We start from the raw sequence: 18,276 nt of genomic DNA, 5'->3' as shown, positions 1-18,276 counted from the left end.
ATTTTGGGCTGTGGCCTAGCCCTTCAGTCAGCCAATACCTAACTTTGGTCCGAGGCATTTGCTTTTGTCACTAGTATAAAGTCTGCTACTTCATTTCTACAGCTTCTTCAGAAGAATGCTGTCTCTCAACAACAACTTCTTAGGAAGGTCTGTGGAAATGCTTGACATTCAGCTAATGCTACATATGAAAGTAATGCTACTCTTAGGGTCAATGAATCAAAATGGAGGACAGAGAGGGCCCACGGAAAACCACAATGAAGAAAAGAAAGGGCTGCTGTTCCCTCCAAGTTATGTGCCCCTGGCTCTAAACTTTGGGTTCCAGACACTGGTGTGGTCCCAGCCTACTCCTAAGGGTGTGGCATGGCTTGGAACAGGCCTGCTAGGGTAGGTTTTCAATTGGAGTGTAGGTATCCATACCCAGATTACTCCTAGTTTTTTGATTCTTAGAGACTGGGTAGGAGCTGGAGTTTTACTAGGTTATGTTTGTTTTCTGGGAAACTCGAAATGGCTGGAACCATCTTTGCCACCTGCAGCTACTGTCCACTCAGACCACATTAGGTCAAAGTAGTGGGCCAGGGTTGAATATAATTTAGGCCCACATCACCAGGGTTGAACTAAGACCAACCTGACCTTTGAGGAACTGGGGTGGACAAAGGGATGTACAAAAATTCAACCCATCATACTGTTTTTCTATAGGCATTTATGTCTGTGGCTTTGGGGACAGCATTTCTATGTTGGCCACAGCCACAAAGGATGAATTCACAAATGCAATACGGCTTAGCTACTAAAACCTCAGGGTTACTCTATAGGGAGGGTAAGGGAGAAGCAGTACTGGTGCAGAATACTCCTCTGAGGTGACTGATCACGCCAGATGGACACAGCTAATTTCACTGGAAAACAGTTCACCTATGACATTTCAGAAGAAACATGGCTGGAATGACACAAGACATGGCACTAGTTGAGTTTGTGATTGTGAGTTCCTTAAGGAATGGGTGACATTTTAAAAAAGCTTATATTTCTACGTGTCAAATGTTTTGGATTTAAAGGTGAATATAAGGTGATTGGTTAGGTCTTGAAAGTGACTTTGTGAAAAGTCTAAAAGTGGAAGTATAAAGTTGACCCACTGTGAGATGATTAATGATGGGCCAACTGCTCTATCTAGGTGCTTAGGAGAATTTGTGGTGTCTGCTGAGTCATCATAAGGCCTTCAGGCCACAAAAATTTCTAAGAGGTTTACAAGAAATTTCTAGATGTTTTTATGTAGTTTTTGACATGTGAATAATATATTGAGTGTTCACATGGATCAAACCAAATAATGCCATTTCAAGATAATATTGATTGTTTAACACAGATGTGATTCAAATCAGTATAAAGGAAAATGAAGGTTTCACAGGTACCTGGTGGTCTCTTAAAATGCAAACACTAATGCAAATGTTGAAACGGATTTACCTTATCATTTCTTTCACATAGAAACTTTAACCTTTGAGCTCGCTTATGCATAAATACTCCATCCAAATGTCCTGTTTCCACTGACCGGATCTCAATAGCTTTCTCGCCCCAGCCCATTATCTGATTGGAATGAATGTAGGCTGTCAAAAGGAATTTCCAAAACTGCATTAAAAACATTAGATGGGCAATAACTCACAGCATCTGTTCACATCTTAACCACAAAAATGACAAACGACTTGAGATAAATGGACAAAGCAAGTCTTACAAGAGTTATTCACAGACTGTTTTTTTTTTTTTTTTTTTTTTTTTTTGGTGTGGAATCAAATGGTTGTTTCACATTTCTTGATTTTCGTTTCATTTGGGGGGTGTAACTGCTGAAGGAGATAAGGAATGGTTAACCTACCCACAGACGTGGGCATTTCTCCCCATTGAAGCACCACATCCTTAGTTATCCGGCCATAGGTGTTTACATACACCCCCTCATCCTCATAGCAAACAAGCATTTCCATTCCATCTGTTTTAGGCAAGATGACAATAGCATGAGGAGTGATATTGCCCTGAATCTAGAAGACAAAGAAAGGCCAAGCATTATTCTTTTAAAAACTAAAACAACACCTTGACTATTCATCTCTAAGAACTGCAAAAAAGAGGTTTTTGTTTATTTTTATTGTCACCCGAAAGACTGAAATTTGCTTTAATTTAACCACTGACTTGTAAAATACCCTGGCAAATCAAACTTAGTCACTAGATTAAAAATTCAATTTACCTGTTCCTAAAAACAACATGTAAATCTATGACACACCTACTATGTACCAATCATGGGGCCCTTTACATATATAATTTCTAGCACCCAGAATAGCTCCCCAACGTAGATAGCTTTGTTGACAGATGAGGAAACTGCATCTCAGAAGGGCTTTGTGTCTTGACCAAAGCTGTGCTAGTATTTGTTGGTAGAGTTGGGATTTGTGTACATCTTGCTGATGTTCAAATTAACGTGTTTTCTATTAGCACAACCACTTCCAAAAAAAGATGAGGAGAATGTAAGCCAGCTGAATCTAATGGAGATGGCTTAAGTGGGGTCAAATGAACTCCTATCAGAATAATCTGTGGAAAAAAAAAAAAGGATTGTTTATCTGGGTGTCCAAATGGCAGAATAATTCATGGCTTGGTTAGAAAAAATATTTAGAATTACCAGTCATTAAAAAAAATCACTATTGCTGCGCACAGTGGCTCACGCCTGTAAGCCCAGCACTTTGGGAGGCCGAGATGGCCAGATCACGACATCAGGAGATCGAGACCATCCTGGCTAACACAGTGAAACCTTATCTCTATTAAAAATACAAAAAATAAGCCAGGCGTGGTGGCAGGTGCCTGGAGTCCCAGCTACTTGGGAGGCTGAAGCAGGAGAATGGTGTGAACCCAGGAGGCAGAGCTTGCAGTGAGCCGAGACACGCCACTGCACTCCAGCCTGGGTGACAGAGCGAGACTCTGTCTCAAAAAAAAAAAAAAAAAAAAAAAAAAAAATCACTACTGAAATCAGTGTATATTAATTTGTTCTAGGAAAGGAAATGTGATGTTGTGATCCCCGTAGCTGCGAATGCCATGGCTGACCAACATGTGCTTGATGGATTGGAATAAGAGAGTTGAGGATGATCATAGTTATGCCTTAGCTGCCTCAGCAGGAATGTGAGCTGTGAGTCCTTGTGTTCACCCACATACACATGAGTTAAAAGCTGTAATAATGCAGCAATGAATGGCAATCGTGTGTGTGTATGTAATATACTAAAACAACCTCTTTTAGTTATTGCATTTCATTAGAATAAAGTCCTCAAATTCTCAAAATAGCAGTCAGCAGTAGCTTCAAACATTCCTGATAGTTTCTCCTGTATGTTAGCCTTGGAATTACACACAGGACACACAATTTACACTACACTGATCCTAATAAATGAATCCATGTGCAGCATTTCCCTTTAAAAGTTATGTTTCAAGCAATATGTCAGGATAGTAATACGAATATTTTAGGGCTAGTAAGATATATAATTTGCAGGACCCTGTACCAACTGCTTTAGATCCATTACCTCATTTAATACTAATGATAATCCTATAGGATAAATCTTTTTATCCATATTTTACAGATGTGAAAGCTGAAGATTGGAGAGGCTGCCTACTGTGTCCATTATTGCAAAGCTAATACATGCTAGAGCCAGAGTACAAGCGCCACTGTGTCTGACTCCACTATACCACACTACCCTCAAGCTGAAGAAAGGAACTAAAAATAGCAAAAAAAGAATTTTCTCCAATAAATTAGTACCTGACCATTGGCTTTCTCTAACATAAAATGAACCAATTTCCCTTCAAAAACTGAATGTGGAAACTCGTCTACCGAATATAATTCATACTCTTGAAAGAAAAATATCATATTCATTTTAATCTAAAGTCAAAAGAGACAACATGTAAATGCCAAGTCATCTCTATTATGTATTCCCCAGTTTTAGGAAGTCATATAAATTAAATTTATGTATTTTAGTTATTAAAAGCAGTATACTTAATGAAGAACTAAAGTCCGTCTGCTGGTTAGTAAAGTTTGCATGACTTCTACTAAAACTATGCAAAACAAATCTCTTTCTACATGCAGGCTGTTGTACACAGAGCCCTTGGAAGTCTACTTCTGGGTACTTACATGAGATGGTATGTAGATATCATAAGAGTTTCCTGAATCAACATCAATTACATGGAAACCAGTGTGTGAACCAAAAATAACCTTTAATCTTTGACCTTCTTCTACCGTGAGATCAACTAGCAGAGGCTTGTGCTGGAGATCTGCAAAAGACTTTAAAAATCACCCCATTAGTATCCGCATCACTCAAAGAGGTATCTTAATAATTTTTTTCCTTTAGCCACTGTCTAGAGGAAGTTAATCCTAACTTTATCAAAGTGAAAAGCTAGAAAATTTCTCTTTCAGTTTTAGGTCTGTTGATATTCTGGCTCTAGGAGGAAAGGTCTAGCATCCATTTTTGCCCCTTTCCCTACCCTTTGTCCTCCAGGTCAATGAAGTTTAAGCTGGTGCACAGGTGTAAATTTTGATAATGGTAATGTATATTAAAGACCTGGTGCCTGGGTACTGCTGTTTTTTCCTGTTTATTTCTGGCCTTTCCAGTCACCTCTCTGGCCCCTCTCTTTTCCATGTAGCAACGAGGCCCATCCACAGCAACTACCCTTTCAAAGACAGCCTGGGGGATACAGCCAAGGCCGGCTGTTTTCTCAGCCTGTTCAGTGTTAATGGGCATGCTCTGGTTTGGATTTTTCTTCAGCGAATGAGTGGGCATAAGATTGGCACTTTCTCTTAATGTTGGAACCTGAGACTTGGGTTTGGGTGGTAGAGAAAGAGGTGGGAGTGGAACATCACAAGATTGATGGCTTGCATTGACTATTTGGGTTTAACTAGAAAGCAAAAAGAGAGGTCTTATCAAGTTTGTGAAAGTTCTCTGTGTTTGAATCCAGAGCCCAAGCCCCAACTAACTGTCAAGTGTTCCTCTGCCATTTTCCTTTGCTATTTTTTAACCACACTCTACCTTTGGGCCTTGAGATCTGGGACAGCATTTGTGAAACTACAATTGCCTTAGCTATAATGCCCCTGCTACCTCTCAAACCCTTCTCTTCTCATCTTTTGCTAACACCATTCTGACAGCACAGGAAGCTTAAGCCTCGTGTCCTTGTCCTATGGGAAGGCTTTGCCTCTTGCCAGTTCCACTTTTCCCTGTTCAAGTCTTTGCCTTTGCTTTTCCCTCTTTCTGGGCTGGATCTGGTCTCTCAGAAAGAACATTTTGCACTCTCTCATGTGCTCTGGGTCATAAAATGATGGCAGTAACTTCAGAGCAAGAATGGGAATGGGATGTTGATTGAAAAGCTTTTGTGGAGACAGATTTTGGCAGAACAGGACCCTTTGGCTTTTAGGAGTTATCCCTTAATTGTTATTAGTAACCTAATGCATTCCAATTTTTTTTTCCATAAAAGTGAGGTTATGGAGGGGAGCCCATTTCCATTAATGAATCTATTTTCCTGAGCACATCACAAATAAGCCATTTGCACTAGGGAACAAGGTAGAAGTGATTCAGCTCTGAAGTGGGCCTACATAGTGTTCTAAGGGCAGTTTTGCCCTCCATGGTGAATGTGGCAGAAAAGAATTAATAAGGAACCAAAGGGAGATAACAGTCATAAAGGTGGGGAGAAAAAGTAACAGCCAATGGGACACAAAGAAGTAGAAAGACATAAGCTGAGAGAGACAGAGGTGCGAGAGAAAGCAGAAGGTAAGTTTACTTGGGCTATGGATAGGTTATGTGGCTCTGAACACATCTGGGTGCCTGTTAAGTACTGGTCCTCCTGGTATTCGGGTGTCAGCTTCATGAGTTGGGGTCAACAGGACTAGCATAACCCCATCCCACTCCTGGCAAATCTCATGAGTGACCAATCCAACCATGGTGGGCACAAACTTAGACAAGGTAAAAAATGAAAACACAATCAAAATAGAAGAATGCAGAGAAACTAGGTCACTTCCGTAAGTTAGCACTGGGGACATATAAGCATCACCTGCGTTTTAGGGACTTCATCCAGAAAGTTTATGAGGATTAAAAGATTTAGAGACTCAGTTTAACTCCGAGATTCAGTGCTGCCATTTGTCTGCCTTTTTCAAACAAAGTATCGGGGAATACCCTGGTTTAGGTGGCTTTATAACAAATATCATTGCATAAGATCATAATCAATGCTATGCCTACTAACCAACCATTCTAAATGCCTCTTGAGGATGATGACTCATAGATCTCAAGGAGGAAGGCATACTCAAATTTTAATCTAATTTTATAGCATTTATAAATACTTAGTCTTTACTTTTGAAATAATAAAACCGAGAGTACCTACACTTTTTAAACAGGTTTATTATCTATATGAAAATTGGTATTGGTCTATATGGACTATTTTATTAATGGGTAGAAACTGAAAATTTTTAAAAAGCACATTTTTAGATAATCACATGGCCTGCTTACCTTAAATGCCATGAATTTATGATACGGTTTAGGAGCCCAAGCATATATTTCCACAGCATTCTTTAAGGCAATCACCAAAAATTTGATCCTTTCATATTTAACTGTAATAGAAAAATTATGAGTTAAAAAGTACATCAGGTTATTCAAGTTCTTTGTATTAATAATGAATGTATAAGCAACAATATGTAAATTTAAATATTGATGTTGGGTGTTAGCTTCATGAAGGTGATGTTCCTGGTGTGGGATTTTTTGGTCATAGATAGTGATTTAGCTTCCCTTAGCGAACTTTGGTTGGCAGAACACTTATGGCCTTTGCCTTATATTGAAGACTCTCTTCATCATCTGGAGATATAACTGCTTAGAACTGTCTTTAACACTAGGTCTAGATGTTGATATTCATTGTAATAAGAATGCATAATTTCCTTCATGTTAGCTTGCCTGGCGTTTACATTCACCCACACATAAGTAGCTGACAGCAGATATGGCAAGATGGTAGAAAAATCAGAAAATGGGCAGACATAAAGGCTGCCATTTGCTTATTATTTATATTTGAATTACAGTTAGTGAAATAATTGCTTGTTTATGCTTCTAATGAAAGGGGGTGTTAGGAGCCTTGGGTTCTGTTAATGACTTAAAGGGCTCTGAATACTGACAAATCCTTTTACTCTTCAGAAAGATGGAATATTGCTGGGCGCAGTGGCTCACGCCTGTAATCCCAGCTCTCAGGGAGGCAGAGGCGGAAGGATAGCTTGAGCCCAGGAGTTCGAGACCTGCCTGGGTAATATAGCGAGACCCCGTTCTCCACAAAAAGGAAAAAAAAAAAAAAAAAGACAAACAAAAAGAAAGGTGGAATATTAAGCATTGTAAATTCTATGGACAGAAACTTAGTTCAATGACTGAGTGTCCACATGCTTTTGCCTCCACAAAGTAGTACTCAGTAAATGCTTACTGAATGGATGAATGGAAGAACAGACTGTTGTCTGGCATTCTCTTCATACTCTTACCTGTGTGTGTGTCTCTGATATAATAATAAGCAATATTTACAATGATGACCTTGAGAGATTGAACAATCCTTTAAGTGCCTTCTGAATCTTTGCTATTAAGTGTGGATTCTAATTCTTAGAGAATTTGTAATCCACAATTGGTACACATGGCAGTCAGTTTCTTTGTAAAATATCTCAAAAGACAGAATATTCTGAGTCCTAAAGAAACTAGGCAGGAAAAATTTTAATATACTTAAATGACATTAAGTTTCCAGTTACTTGCTTTATAACTTTTCATGACATAAAGTGTTTATTAGACTATTTTTGCTCATCTCTTCACCTGAAACCTAGGAAAAGATCCATAGCAGTTGGCACTGAAGGAACATATTTCAAAATAATAAGAGCTATATATGACAAACCCACAGCCAACATCATACTGAATGGGAAAAAGCTAAGAGCATTCCCCCTAAGAACTGGAACAAGACAAGAATTTCCACTCTTACCACTCCTATAGTATTGGAAGTCCCAGCCAGAACAGTCAGGCAAGAGAAAAAAACAAAAAGCATCCAAATTGGAAAAGAGGAAGTGAAATTATCTCTGCTGATGACAGGATCTTATGCCTAGAAAACCCTAAATATTCCTCCAAAAGACTCCTATAACTTAGTAGGAGTCTTTTGGAGGAGTCGATAACTTCAGTAAAGTTTCAGGATACAAAATTAATGCACAAAAATCAGTTACATCAATAATGCTCAAGCCGATAATCAAATCAAGAGTTCAATCCCATTTATAATAACACACACACACACACACACACCCCTTGGATAATACATTTAACCAAGGAAGTGAAAGACCCCTACAAGGAGAACTACAAAGCACTGATGAAGGAACCATAGATGATACAATTAAATGGAAAAACATCCCATGCTCATGGGTAACAAGAATCAATACTGTTAAAGTGACTATACTGCCAAAAGCAGTCTACAAATTGCCAATGTCATTTTTTACAGAATTAGAAAAGACAATTCTAAAATTCATATGGAACCAAAAAGGAGCCCAAATTGCCAAAGCAATCCTAAGCTAAAAGAACAAAGTTGGAGCCGGGCACGGTGGCTCAAACCTGTAATCCCAGCACTTTGGGAGGCCGAGACGGGCGGATCACGAGGTCAGGAGATCGAGACTATCCTGGCTAACACGGTGAAACCCCATCTCTACTAAAAACTACAAAAAAAACTAGCCGGGCAAGGTGGCGGCACCTGTAGTCCCAGCTACCCAGGAGGCTGAGACAGGAGAATGGTGTGAACCCAGGAGGCGGAGCTTGCAGTGAGCTGAGATCCGGCCACAGCACTCCAGCCTGGGTGACAGAGCGAGACTCCGTCTCAAAAAAAAAAAAAAAAAAAAAAAAGAACAAAGTTGGAGGCATCACATTACCTGACATCAAACTATACTGTAAGACTGTAATAACCAAAGAAGCATGGCACTGATACAAAAATAAACATATAGCTCAATGGAACAGAATAGAGAACCCAGAAATAAAGCCACATACCTACAACAAACTGATGTTTGACAAAGTCAACAAACATAAACAATGAGGAAAGGACACCCTGGGAAAGTTGGCTAGCCATATGCAGAAGAATGAAACTAGACCTTTATCCCTTACCATATACAAAAATGAATGCATGATGGATTAAAGACTTAAATGTACCCAAAACTGTAATAAGAAAACCTAGGAAAAACTCTTCTGGATATTGGCCTAGGCAACATGTTTATCACTAACACCTCAAAAGCAAATGCAACAAAAACAAAAACAGACAAATGGGACTTAATTAAGCTAATGAGCTGAATTAATGTGGCAAAATAAACAATCAACAGAGTAAGCAGACAGCCTACATGATGGGAGAAAATATTTGCAAACTATACATCCAACAGATTTCTACAAGGAATGCAAACAATTCAACAAGAAAAAATCAATCCTATTAAAAAGTGGGCAAAGGACATGAATACACATTTCTCAAAAGAGGACATATAAGCATCCAACCAACAGATGAACAAATGCTCAATATCACTAAACATCAGAGAAATGTAAATCAAAACCACAATGGGATACCATCTCACACCAGTCAGAATGACTATTACTAAAAGGTCAGAAAAAGTAACAGATGGTGGTGAGGCTGCAGAGAAAAGGGAATGCTTATACACTGTTGGTGATAATGTAAGTTAGTTCAATCTCTTTGGGAAACAGTATGGAGATTTCTCGAAGAACTAAAAATAGAACTACCATTCTACCTAGCAGTTCCACTTCTGGGTAAATCCTAAAGGAAAATAACTTTTTCTTTTCTTTTCTTTTTTTTTAATCAAAAGGGCACCTGCATTTGTATGTTTATTGCAGCACTGTTCACAACAGCAAGGTCATGGTATCAATCTAAGTTGTCTGTTAGTGGTTGATGAGATAAAGAAACTGTGTTACATATACAGCATGGAATACTATGCAGCCATAAAAAGAATGAAATTGTGCCCTTGGCAGCAACATGGATGGAGCTGTAGGCCAATCTCCTAGGGTAAAATAACCCAGAAACAGAAAGTCAAATAACACATGTTCTCACTTATAAGTGGGAGCTAAAAATGGGGTGCACATGGAAACAAAGCTGGAAATAATCTAGATACTGAGGACTCTTAAAAGAGGAGTGGCAGGTTAAGGGCTGAAAATTTACCTGTTGGGTATAATGTTTGCAATTTGGATGATGAGTTCACTGGAAGCCCAAGCCTCACTATTATGCAAACTACCCATGAAACAAACCTGCATATGTACCCCCTAGATCTAAAATACATTTTAAAAAGAAAAGAAAAAAATCCCTTCAGATTTTGCTGATTTTCAGAGTGAAAGAAGAAATAAATAGGTTCATATTTTTAAAGAAATTTAAAATCATCTTGAAAATAAAAACTTATCTAAGCACATATAGGCTCAAATAAATCAAGAAATATTTTAAATGGCTCTTGGATATACAATTTGCTTTTCTTTTTTATTCTCATTTTATATTTTTAAAATTTCACAATAATTTGAACATAGTAGAATAATCATGTGCTACAAGAAGATGTCAGTGCTGTTGTGGCTGGAATTTCACAGGGGAAGCAAAGTGGAAACTGCAAGTGGTTCTTTGGATAACTAAGGCAAACAGTGTTTCTGAAAATTAAGCTGGTCTCAAGTTTTCTTATAGAGAATTACCAGATATTGCTCCCTGGTTAAATTTCACTTTAGATGTGTGGATATAGATCAGCCTACTAAAGTTAGGACGGCAATGATTAGAAGGAAGACATCAACAATGTTAGAAGGGCCAACAGTAGATGTGCAGGTCAAATAGGATTCCTGTAGCCTGATGTTTTTGAAAAACACTTGTCAGGTATATGCAAGAGATAATATTCAGAAATTTTACATTATTTCCTGCAATGAATTTTATTGCTCTGTAATCATACAGTATTCGTTTATGGACACAAAATTTGATCACTAGAAATTTTTGGACTAACAAATGCCAAGTAATAAAGGCAAAATACTCAAAAGGAAACAGCTTTGAAATGGTTTCTATTGCTTTCCCCTGAAAACATGACCTGCTCTCAAAGAAAGAAGCTCACTACTTTCAAAAGAAAACCAAATATGTATATGAATCTGAATTCTACTTGGTGTGAGAATGATGGGATGTATGTTTTATACTTTGCCAAATTATCAGATTGAGGACAAGAAAAGGTTAGAATTCCAGGATATCCTATTGGAAGTACCAAATAATTCTGATTCCTGAACAAAAATGTATAGTGGAGCAAATAGCTTGCACTGCCGCCCAGCCTGCTACAGAAAAACATTTCCACATGTGGTCTGCTTTGTGAATAATGCTGTGTCCTTTGAACATCCATTCCTTTCTTTAAAACAAATACTTCTTAACTGATTTCCCTGGGCCTGGCTGTGTGCTAAGTGCTGGCGAGATGTAGATGTGGCTGTGGCCACATACGTTTACAGACATTAAATGTTTATTTTTTTCCAAAAGCTGCTTTTTTTTTCTTTGAGATGGCGTCTCACACTGTTGCCCGGGCTAGAGTGCAGTGGCGCCATCTTGGCTCACTGCAGCCTCCACCTCCCAGGTTCAAGTGATTCTCCTGCCTCAGCCTCCCAAGTAGCTGGGATTACAAGTGCCCGCCACCATGCCTGGCTAACTTTTTGTATTTTTAGGTAGAGGCAGGATTTCACTATGTGGGCCAGGCTGGTCTCGAATACCTGACCTCATGATCCACCTGCTTCGGCCTCCCAAAGTGCTGGGATTACAGGTGTGAGCCACAGTGCCCCACCCAAAGGCTGCTTTTATACTTACCAATACATACATTATCTGTGTTGTAAGGTCAGGGGCTTTTTTTTTTTTTTTTTTTTTTTTTCCTTTGTAAAACTGTGAAGGGCATGTTATGAAGAGAGGAACATGTCCTTCTCAGGCAGCAAACCTTCAAGTTCACTAGCCAGCCCCAACACTTCCTAGTATTGTGTCAAGGTTATCTGGGAAGATCGCCTGGAATGAAATTAGAGAAAAGGCAGGCGGAGACTCTGCTTCAAAATAGAGTCCCCTTTCTAGTTGGCAGAATACGACACACGGAAGTTCTTGCTTTCTGAGCTCTTCTTTATAGCATGCCCCTTCTGTTTCCACATTCTGTATTTAATACACTTGATTAGATTTCAACCAACATTATGTCATCACACGATTGGACCCACTTGACTGGTTAAAATTTCAAATGTGTCTCATTCTTTTCTGAGACCACATCATGGACTCCTTTGAACTGAAGGTGTCTAAAGTTCCTCCGCCGCTCCTTTATTGTCATTCTTTATGTTAAATAATTAATGTATTTTTATTTAGTACACATTTTAAAAGCCTCCACACATTTTCTTATTTTTGTCAACTATGGATTGAACAAGTCTTACAGGTACCTATTTTAAAAAGCCAAATAATTCTACAGGACTTATGAAAACCAAGTCCCTGCCTCCCTGCTGATTCCTGCTCCCTAAAAATAACCACTTGCAACTCTTTCAACTACTTTTTCAGCAATTTGTTTCCAGATTTCTAAATAACATGATTATAATGTTATTTCCTGTTTTTTTTTTTTTCAGTCACAGACATTACTGACTTTGTAATATGGAAAGGATTTAATTTCTTGTATCATTTCCTTCTCTCTCTAGCTTCTTCTCTTTCTTATACATATGTACACACAATTTACTCCTGTAAACTCTTAAGTATAGCTATGTTTTAAATTTTTGATTAAATCAATATCAAGTGTTAAAATTATTATTATTCACAACTGAGGTATGTAGTATACCATGGTTACATTTCCTTTCTTGTTTCCCCTTATTTATTTATTTTTTACTTCCTTGTTTTCTATGTATCTGTCTCTAAGCACATGTAAACTTTCTGCTAATAAATGCCCTTCAACATGGTCAAATGCAGCAGGTCATCTATTTATACCATTTTATTTTTCTTGGAGGCATCTTTCCTGGAACCCTGCATTGTCACACTCTGCCAGGACTTATTTCTTTCTAGGCCTGTGGCAGACTTGTCACCCCAGGTTCCCTTCACCATCATTCTGGGTATTTTCTTCATCTTCCTGGACTACTAGGTTTAGTTATTTATTTTGGTGGAACACATCCTCCAGTTGCTTCCTGAGAAATGGTGCATGAAATATAAATTTTTGAGAACTGCATGACTGAAAATGTCTTTCTTTTGTACTCAAAATTGACTGATGTCTTGATGGTCTGATGGTTAATTTCATGTGAATTTGACCGGACAACAGGGTGCCCAGATATTTGGTCAAACATTATTTTGGGTGTGTCTGTGAGGGTATTTCTGGATGAGAATAACATTTGAATCAGTAGAATTGATAAAGTAGACTGCCCTCCCCAATGTGGGCGGGCCTTAGGCAATCATTTGGAGACCAGACTAGAACAAAAAGGCCGAGTCTTCCTGCTTGGTTGAGCTAGGATATCAGTCTTTTCTGGCCTTCAGACTTGGACTGAAGCATCAGCATTTCTTGGGTATTGAGCCTGCCAGTGCTCATAGTGGAACACCATCAGTTCTCCTGGTTCTCAGGCCTTCAAATTTGAACTGGACTTAGACCCTTGGCTCTCTTGGGTTTGAATCAACTTGCTGACTGAAAATCTTGAGACTTTTCAGCCTCTACAGTATAGTCATGTGAAACAATTCCTTATAATCTCTCTCTCTCTATGTATATGTAAATGTATATACACATATACATACTCACACACTCACACATATATATATATCTCCTTAACTCTTAACACAGGAGGGCTATAAAATACTGGTTGGAAATAATTTTGTCGGCAATTTGGAAGGCCTTGTCTTTTAAGCTTCTATATTGCTGCTGAGATGTCCCAGGCCACTCTTATTCTGGGTCTATTGTATGTAAACTGTTTGTTATTTATTTACTTATATTACGACAGCTTTGCCAGTTTTGAGGACCTTCTCATTTCCCAGGTATTGAAATACCATGTTGATATGTCTTTTTGTGAGTCTTTCTTTCATTCGGTATCCTGGACACTCAGGGAATCCTTTTAATATGGGATTTCAAGGCTTTTAGTTCTAGATACCTTTCTTGTATTCTTTCTTCAATACTTTCCTCTCCTTTCACTTCTTATTTTCTAAAACTCACATTACTTAGATTTTGAACCACTTGGACTGATCTTTTTATTTCTTGTATTTTCTCTGCTTTGCTTTTTGTTCTACTCTTTAGGAGAATTTCTTATCTTCTAACACTTTTATTACATTTTTCATTTCTGCCGATACCTTTTAGTTTAATTTTTTCTTGGTCTCTAAATGACTCCCCCCTACTTTGCTCTACTTTTTTTTTTTTTTAACAGCCCTTTTCTTGTTTTATAGAAAGAAGTTTTCTAATCGCTGTAAAGCTATTATAGTTTCTTGCTTCCTTCCTTTCTTTCTTTTTACATTTTCTTCCATTCCTCATTATCCCTGTTTCTTCTAATGTCCTTTCTTTGTTTGTTTAGGTTTCCTTCATATTTGTGAATTTCTCCACTCCTTGGTATAGACGGGCTTATCAACTGCTGGGTTTCACTTCAGGGTAGTTAGGCAGCAAGCTTTTTTCATGGCATTTCAAATGTTAGTACCTGTACATCTTTCTTTCTGACCATTTACTTTCTCCAAGACACTTCTTTCATTCTCTTCCTTGAGAGTGTAGGCATAGCTATTTGGGAGCTAAATAGGGGCTAGAGGGATGTGTATGTGTGTGTATTTTCACAGGCATTCCCAGCATCAGATTGGCCGTGCAAACCTTTCATCTTCTGTTGCAGCAGAGGAAGGTAGTGGCCTAGCTGCTCAGAGGTGGAGACTGGGTTCTAGAAGACTTGCTGCTCATGAATTTTCTAACAATTCTATTTTCAGTCCCACCTTACACCTCCACTTCCACCTCAGATTCCCCTGGGGCCTTAGTTCCTGGGCCTCTCCGGGTTCTGTTGGATTGATTTTGATCATTTTCCTCACTGCAGCTTCAGAATTCAGAATTTCCTGGTATTCTAGGTCTTTTTCCAGTCACTCAGCTACTCTTTTAAATTCACTGACATTTCTTCTCTTCTCTTGGTCCCACTGTCCTCATAGCCTTATGGCATTTTTATTCTTGTCGTTTTAATGAGTCTTTGGAAGAAAGTAGATATAAATATTCAAACTGGAGCCTAGGACTTCATTCTGAATGCACTCTTTCAATTTCATCAATCTGGCTTTTAAAAAATAATGCTGAAGGTTCCAGCAACATCTGAAGCTGGTCACACATGCATCATCAATCTGATAAAAAAGACTAAGTGAAACCTAACTGAATATGTCTGATTGAGTAAACAGACCAAACTTACAATTCCATGTCTTGAGACTTACCAACTTTATAATGTATACAGCCTTCCAAGTCCCCAACAGTGATCCATCCTTGTTTCTTTTCTACTTCTGGGTCATTATGTAGTATTCTGTTTCTTAACCATGAAAGATAGTAAACTCTTAGCTTATTCTTCTTTCCTGTTGAAATAATAGAGGTTTAATTTCAAATCGCTGTGATAGCTCTCACTCTTTCCTTCCCTACCTCCTTTTATTTTTGTTTTATTTATGCGCGCGCGCGCGCGCGCGTGTGTGTGTGTGTGTGTGTATGTGTTTGAAGGCCTAATAATCAGTGTCTCCAGCACTTTGTCATTAAAGTGGTGTTTCTGCCAGAACTTATGGTTAAAGTAGCTCTAAGTGTTTTAGACACATCACAAAATTATAATGTCTTTATCTTCAGGTGGTTTCTTACTTAAGCATGCTGCTCATATTCTCTCTTCCCAATGCAAAGAAAGCAGTGTCTGCTGAACTTAGTAAGAGTTAACTCTTCAACAGAGTGGTTGATCAGAGTTCCAGAACATTCTAGATCAATCACATGAAGAAGTATTGACAACTGGGCATTTTGGCACCTGCCTTTCCTTCACTGTATAACCTAGTAACAGATGTTAATGAAGACCCTCTTATTTGCCTCTTCTACTAAAGATGACAACTGGTAATGGTTTTGTTTCACTTAAATAACGAAGTTATTTTAAAAGCAAACGAGGATAATATGGGTTCAGAAATTATACTGGACAAGTGTATGGTGCTGAAGTCACTGAAAGGAATACTGAACAAAAATAGAAAAGAAAAAAAAAGGATGTGAACTTGAAAACCTAAAGTTCCGGCCGGGCGCGGTGGCTCAAGCCTGTAATCCCAGCACTTTGGGAGGCCGAGACGGGTGGATCGCGAGGTCAGGAGATCGAGACCATCCTGGCTAACACGGCGAAACCCCGTCTCTACTAAAAAAAATACAAAAAACTAGCCGGGCGAGTTGGCGGGTGCCTGTAGTCCCAGCTACTTGGGAGGCTGAGGCAGGAGAATGGCGTAAACCCGGGAGGCGGAGCTTGCAGTGAGCTGAGATCCGGCCACTGCACTCCAGCCTGGGCGACAGAGCGAGACTCCGTCTCAAAAAAAAAAAAAAAAAAAGAAAACCTAAAGTTCCCTTTGGTAAAGTGATCTTGGAATAAAGAACTCATAGGATGATAAAAAAAAAATCTAGACAATATTGAAGAGTACACAAGTAGCAAAACTTGATATACTCCATTAGATTATTGGCAACAGATAAAATGTCCATTGGGATGACTCTTGCTGACTAATGATAAATTTAGATCTATGGGTTTTGTTTTTTGGATACTTATTTTTCTTTATCTTAGGCTTTAAAAATGTTTTATTTATTTATTTTTGAGACAAGAGTTTCGCTTTTGTCACCAGGGCCGGAGTCCAGTGGCGCAATCTCGGCTCACTGCAACCTCTGCCTCCTGGGTTCAAGTGATTCTCCTGTCTCAGCCTCCCAAGTAGCTAGGATTACAGGTGTCCCCCCAGCACACCCAGCTAATTTTTGTATTTTTAGTAGAGATGGGGTTCCACCATGTTGGCCAGACTGGTCTGGAATTCCTGACCTCAAATGATCCACCTGCCTTGGCCTCTCCCAAAAAAATGTTTTATATTTTATAGATGAATATATACCAGCAGAAGAGAACTTAGTAAAGCATTGCACATGCATTTGACAGGAGAGCGCATTCATCACCTAAACTAAGGGAATCATGGTGCGGTCAGTATTCAATTGTGTAACCAAAGGCCTAGAATCCACATTGATCACAGTAGCTAGGATGGACACGAGAGCCAGTGTTTCCTCCTTTCTATGCCAATATGAATCCAATGTTAGTTCAAGAATCTTTTGCTCCTATTTTCATTTTCTACTTTCCCTATCTTTGCCTCATGAGAAAAGGAAAGCTTATACTGTTAAGAATGAAGATGTGCCACTAACAACATAATGAAGCCTGAATGTGAATTTTCTGGTTGCATTTCCACTTTTGGTAGGTGACTGGCAGATACGCAGTTTTAATTTTGATTTGGTAGTATAGCAATCAGGAAAGCAATGAACCAGAACAAAAGACTACATGGGATTAAACTCAAATGGTAATACAAAAGGAATTTACCTGGTTAACCTTATTTGGGGAGAATAAAAAGAGATGAAACTGAGCATTCAGTGGAAAGGTAAAAGAAAGAGGAAGTTTAATGACAAGCAAAAGCATTTTGTCAAAATGGAAGTACAGCTGAACTTTCCTCAAAGTTCAAACCAGTATCCCTGTGTTGTCTCTTCATGAAACAATGGCTGAGCATAAATCCATGTTCTCAAACTTGGCTGCACAATGGAAACACGTCAGAAACTATGAAAGCTCCTGATGCCTAAACCCCACCCCCAGAGATTCTGACTCTGGATTTTCACATTTCCCCAGGTGGTTATAAAGTGCAGTAGCAAGCTGGTTCCGTACTAGATGGAATGGGAGGGGAAGTGACGGGTGTTACTCGTTAAATTCCTTCAAACACCAAAAAGAAAAAAGAAAAACTTTCAACAAAACTGCCCTCTTTTAGGTTGCATTCTTAACTTGTTACAAGGCCTTCACTTTAGTCTCCATCTTTTTTTTTTTTTCTTTTTCCTATTTAAGGCTCTTTTTGGGAATCAGAAAGCTACAGAGCATAGCAGTAATGATTCTCATACTCAAATCTTTTTGTAGACTTGATCACCCAGTGTGCCAGCTGCACCTGCCAAAACATCAGTGGACTATAAGCAAGAGAATCTTTAAGGGAAGAGACTAGAAAAATTTCTGCTTACTAAATGTCCCTCTTGGAAGCCTGCATTTTGATATTCTGTCTGTATGTGGTAATAACTAGAGTACAGAAACCTTAAAAACA

The 18,276-nt window shown here is 38.7% G+C and overlaps 1 protein-coding gene across 6 annotated transcripts in view; it reads right to left on the bottom strand.

Moving 5' to 3' along the window:
• TNIK (TRAF2 and NCK interacting kinase) overlaps nucleotides 1–18,276 on the bottom strand; it is a 402,893-nt gene that overhangs the window by 3,447 nt on the left and 381,170 nt on the right. For all 6 annotated transcript variants that reach the window (XM_030929436.1, XM_030929450.1, XM_010360215.2 and 3 more), the window contains 5 exons: nucleotides 15,388–15,522; nucleotides 6,489–6,589; nucleotides 4,130–4,279; nucleotides 1,853–2,012; nucleotides 1,450–1,589 (listed from right to left, as the gene is read on the bottom strand). In XM_030929436.1, coding sequence (XP_030785296.1) covers nucleotides 1,450–1,589; nucleotides 1,853–2,012; nucleotides 4,130–4,279; nucleotides 6,489–6,589; nucleotides 15,388–15,522 — 686 coding nt within the window. The remainder of the gene's footprint in view (nucleotides 1–1,449; nucleotides 1,590–1,852; nucleotides 2,013–4,129; nucleotides 4,280–6,488; nucleotides 6,590–15,387; nucleotides 15,523–18,276) is intronic.

Source organism: Rhinopithecus roxellana, chromosome 1, assembly GCF_007565055.1.
Source record: "Rhinopithecus roxellana isolate Shanxi Qingling chromosome 1, ASM756505v1, whole genome shotgun sequence".
NCBI classification, from domain to species: Eukaryota; Metazoa; Chordata; class Mammalia; order Primates; family Cercopithecidae; genus Rhinopithecus; species Rhinopithecus roxellana.
Note: the sequence above shows the minus strand (reverse complement) of the source record. Positions and strands in the feature narration are given on the sequence as shown.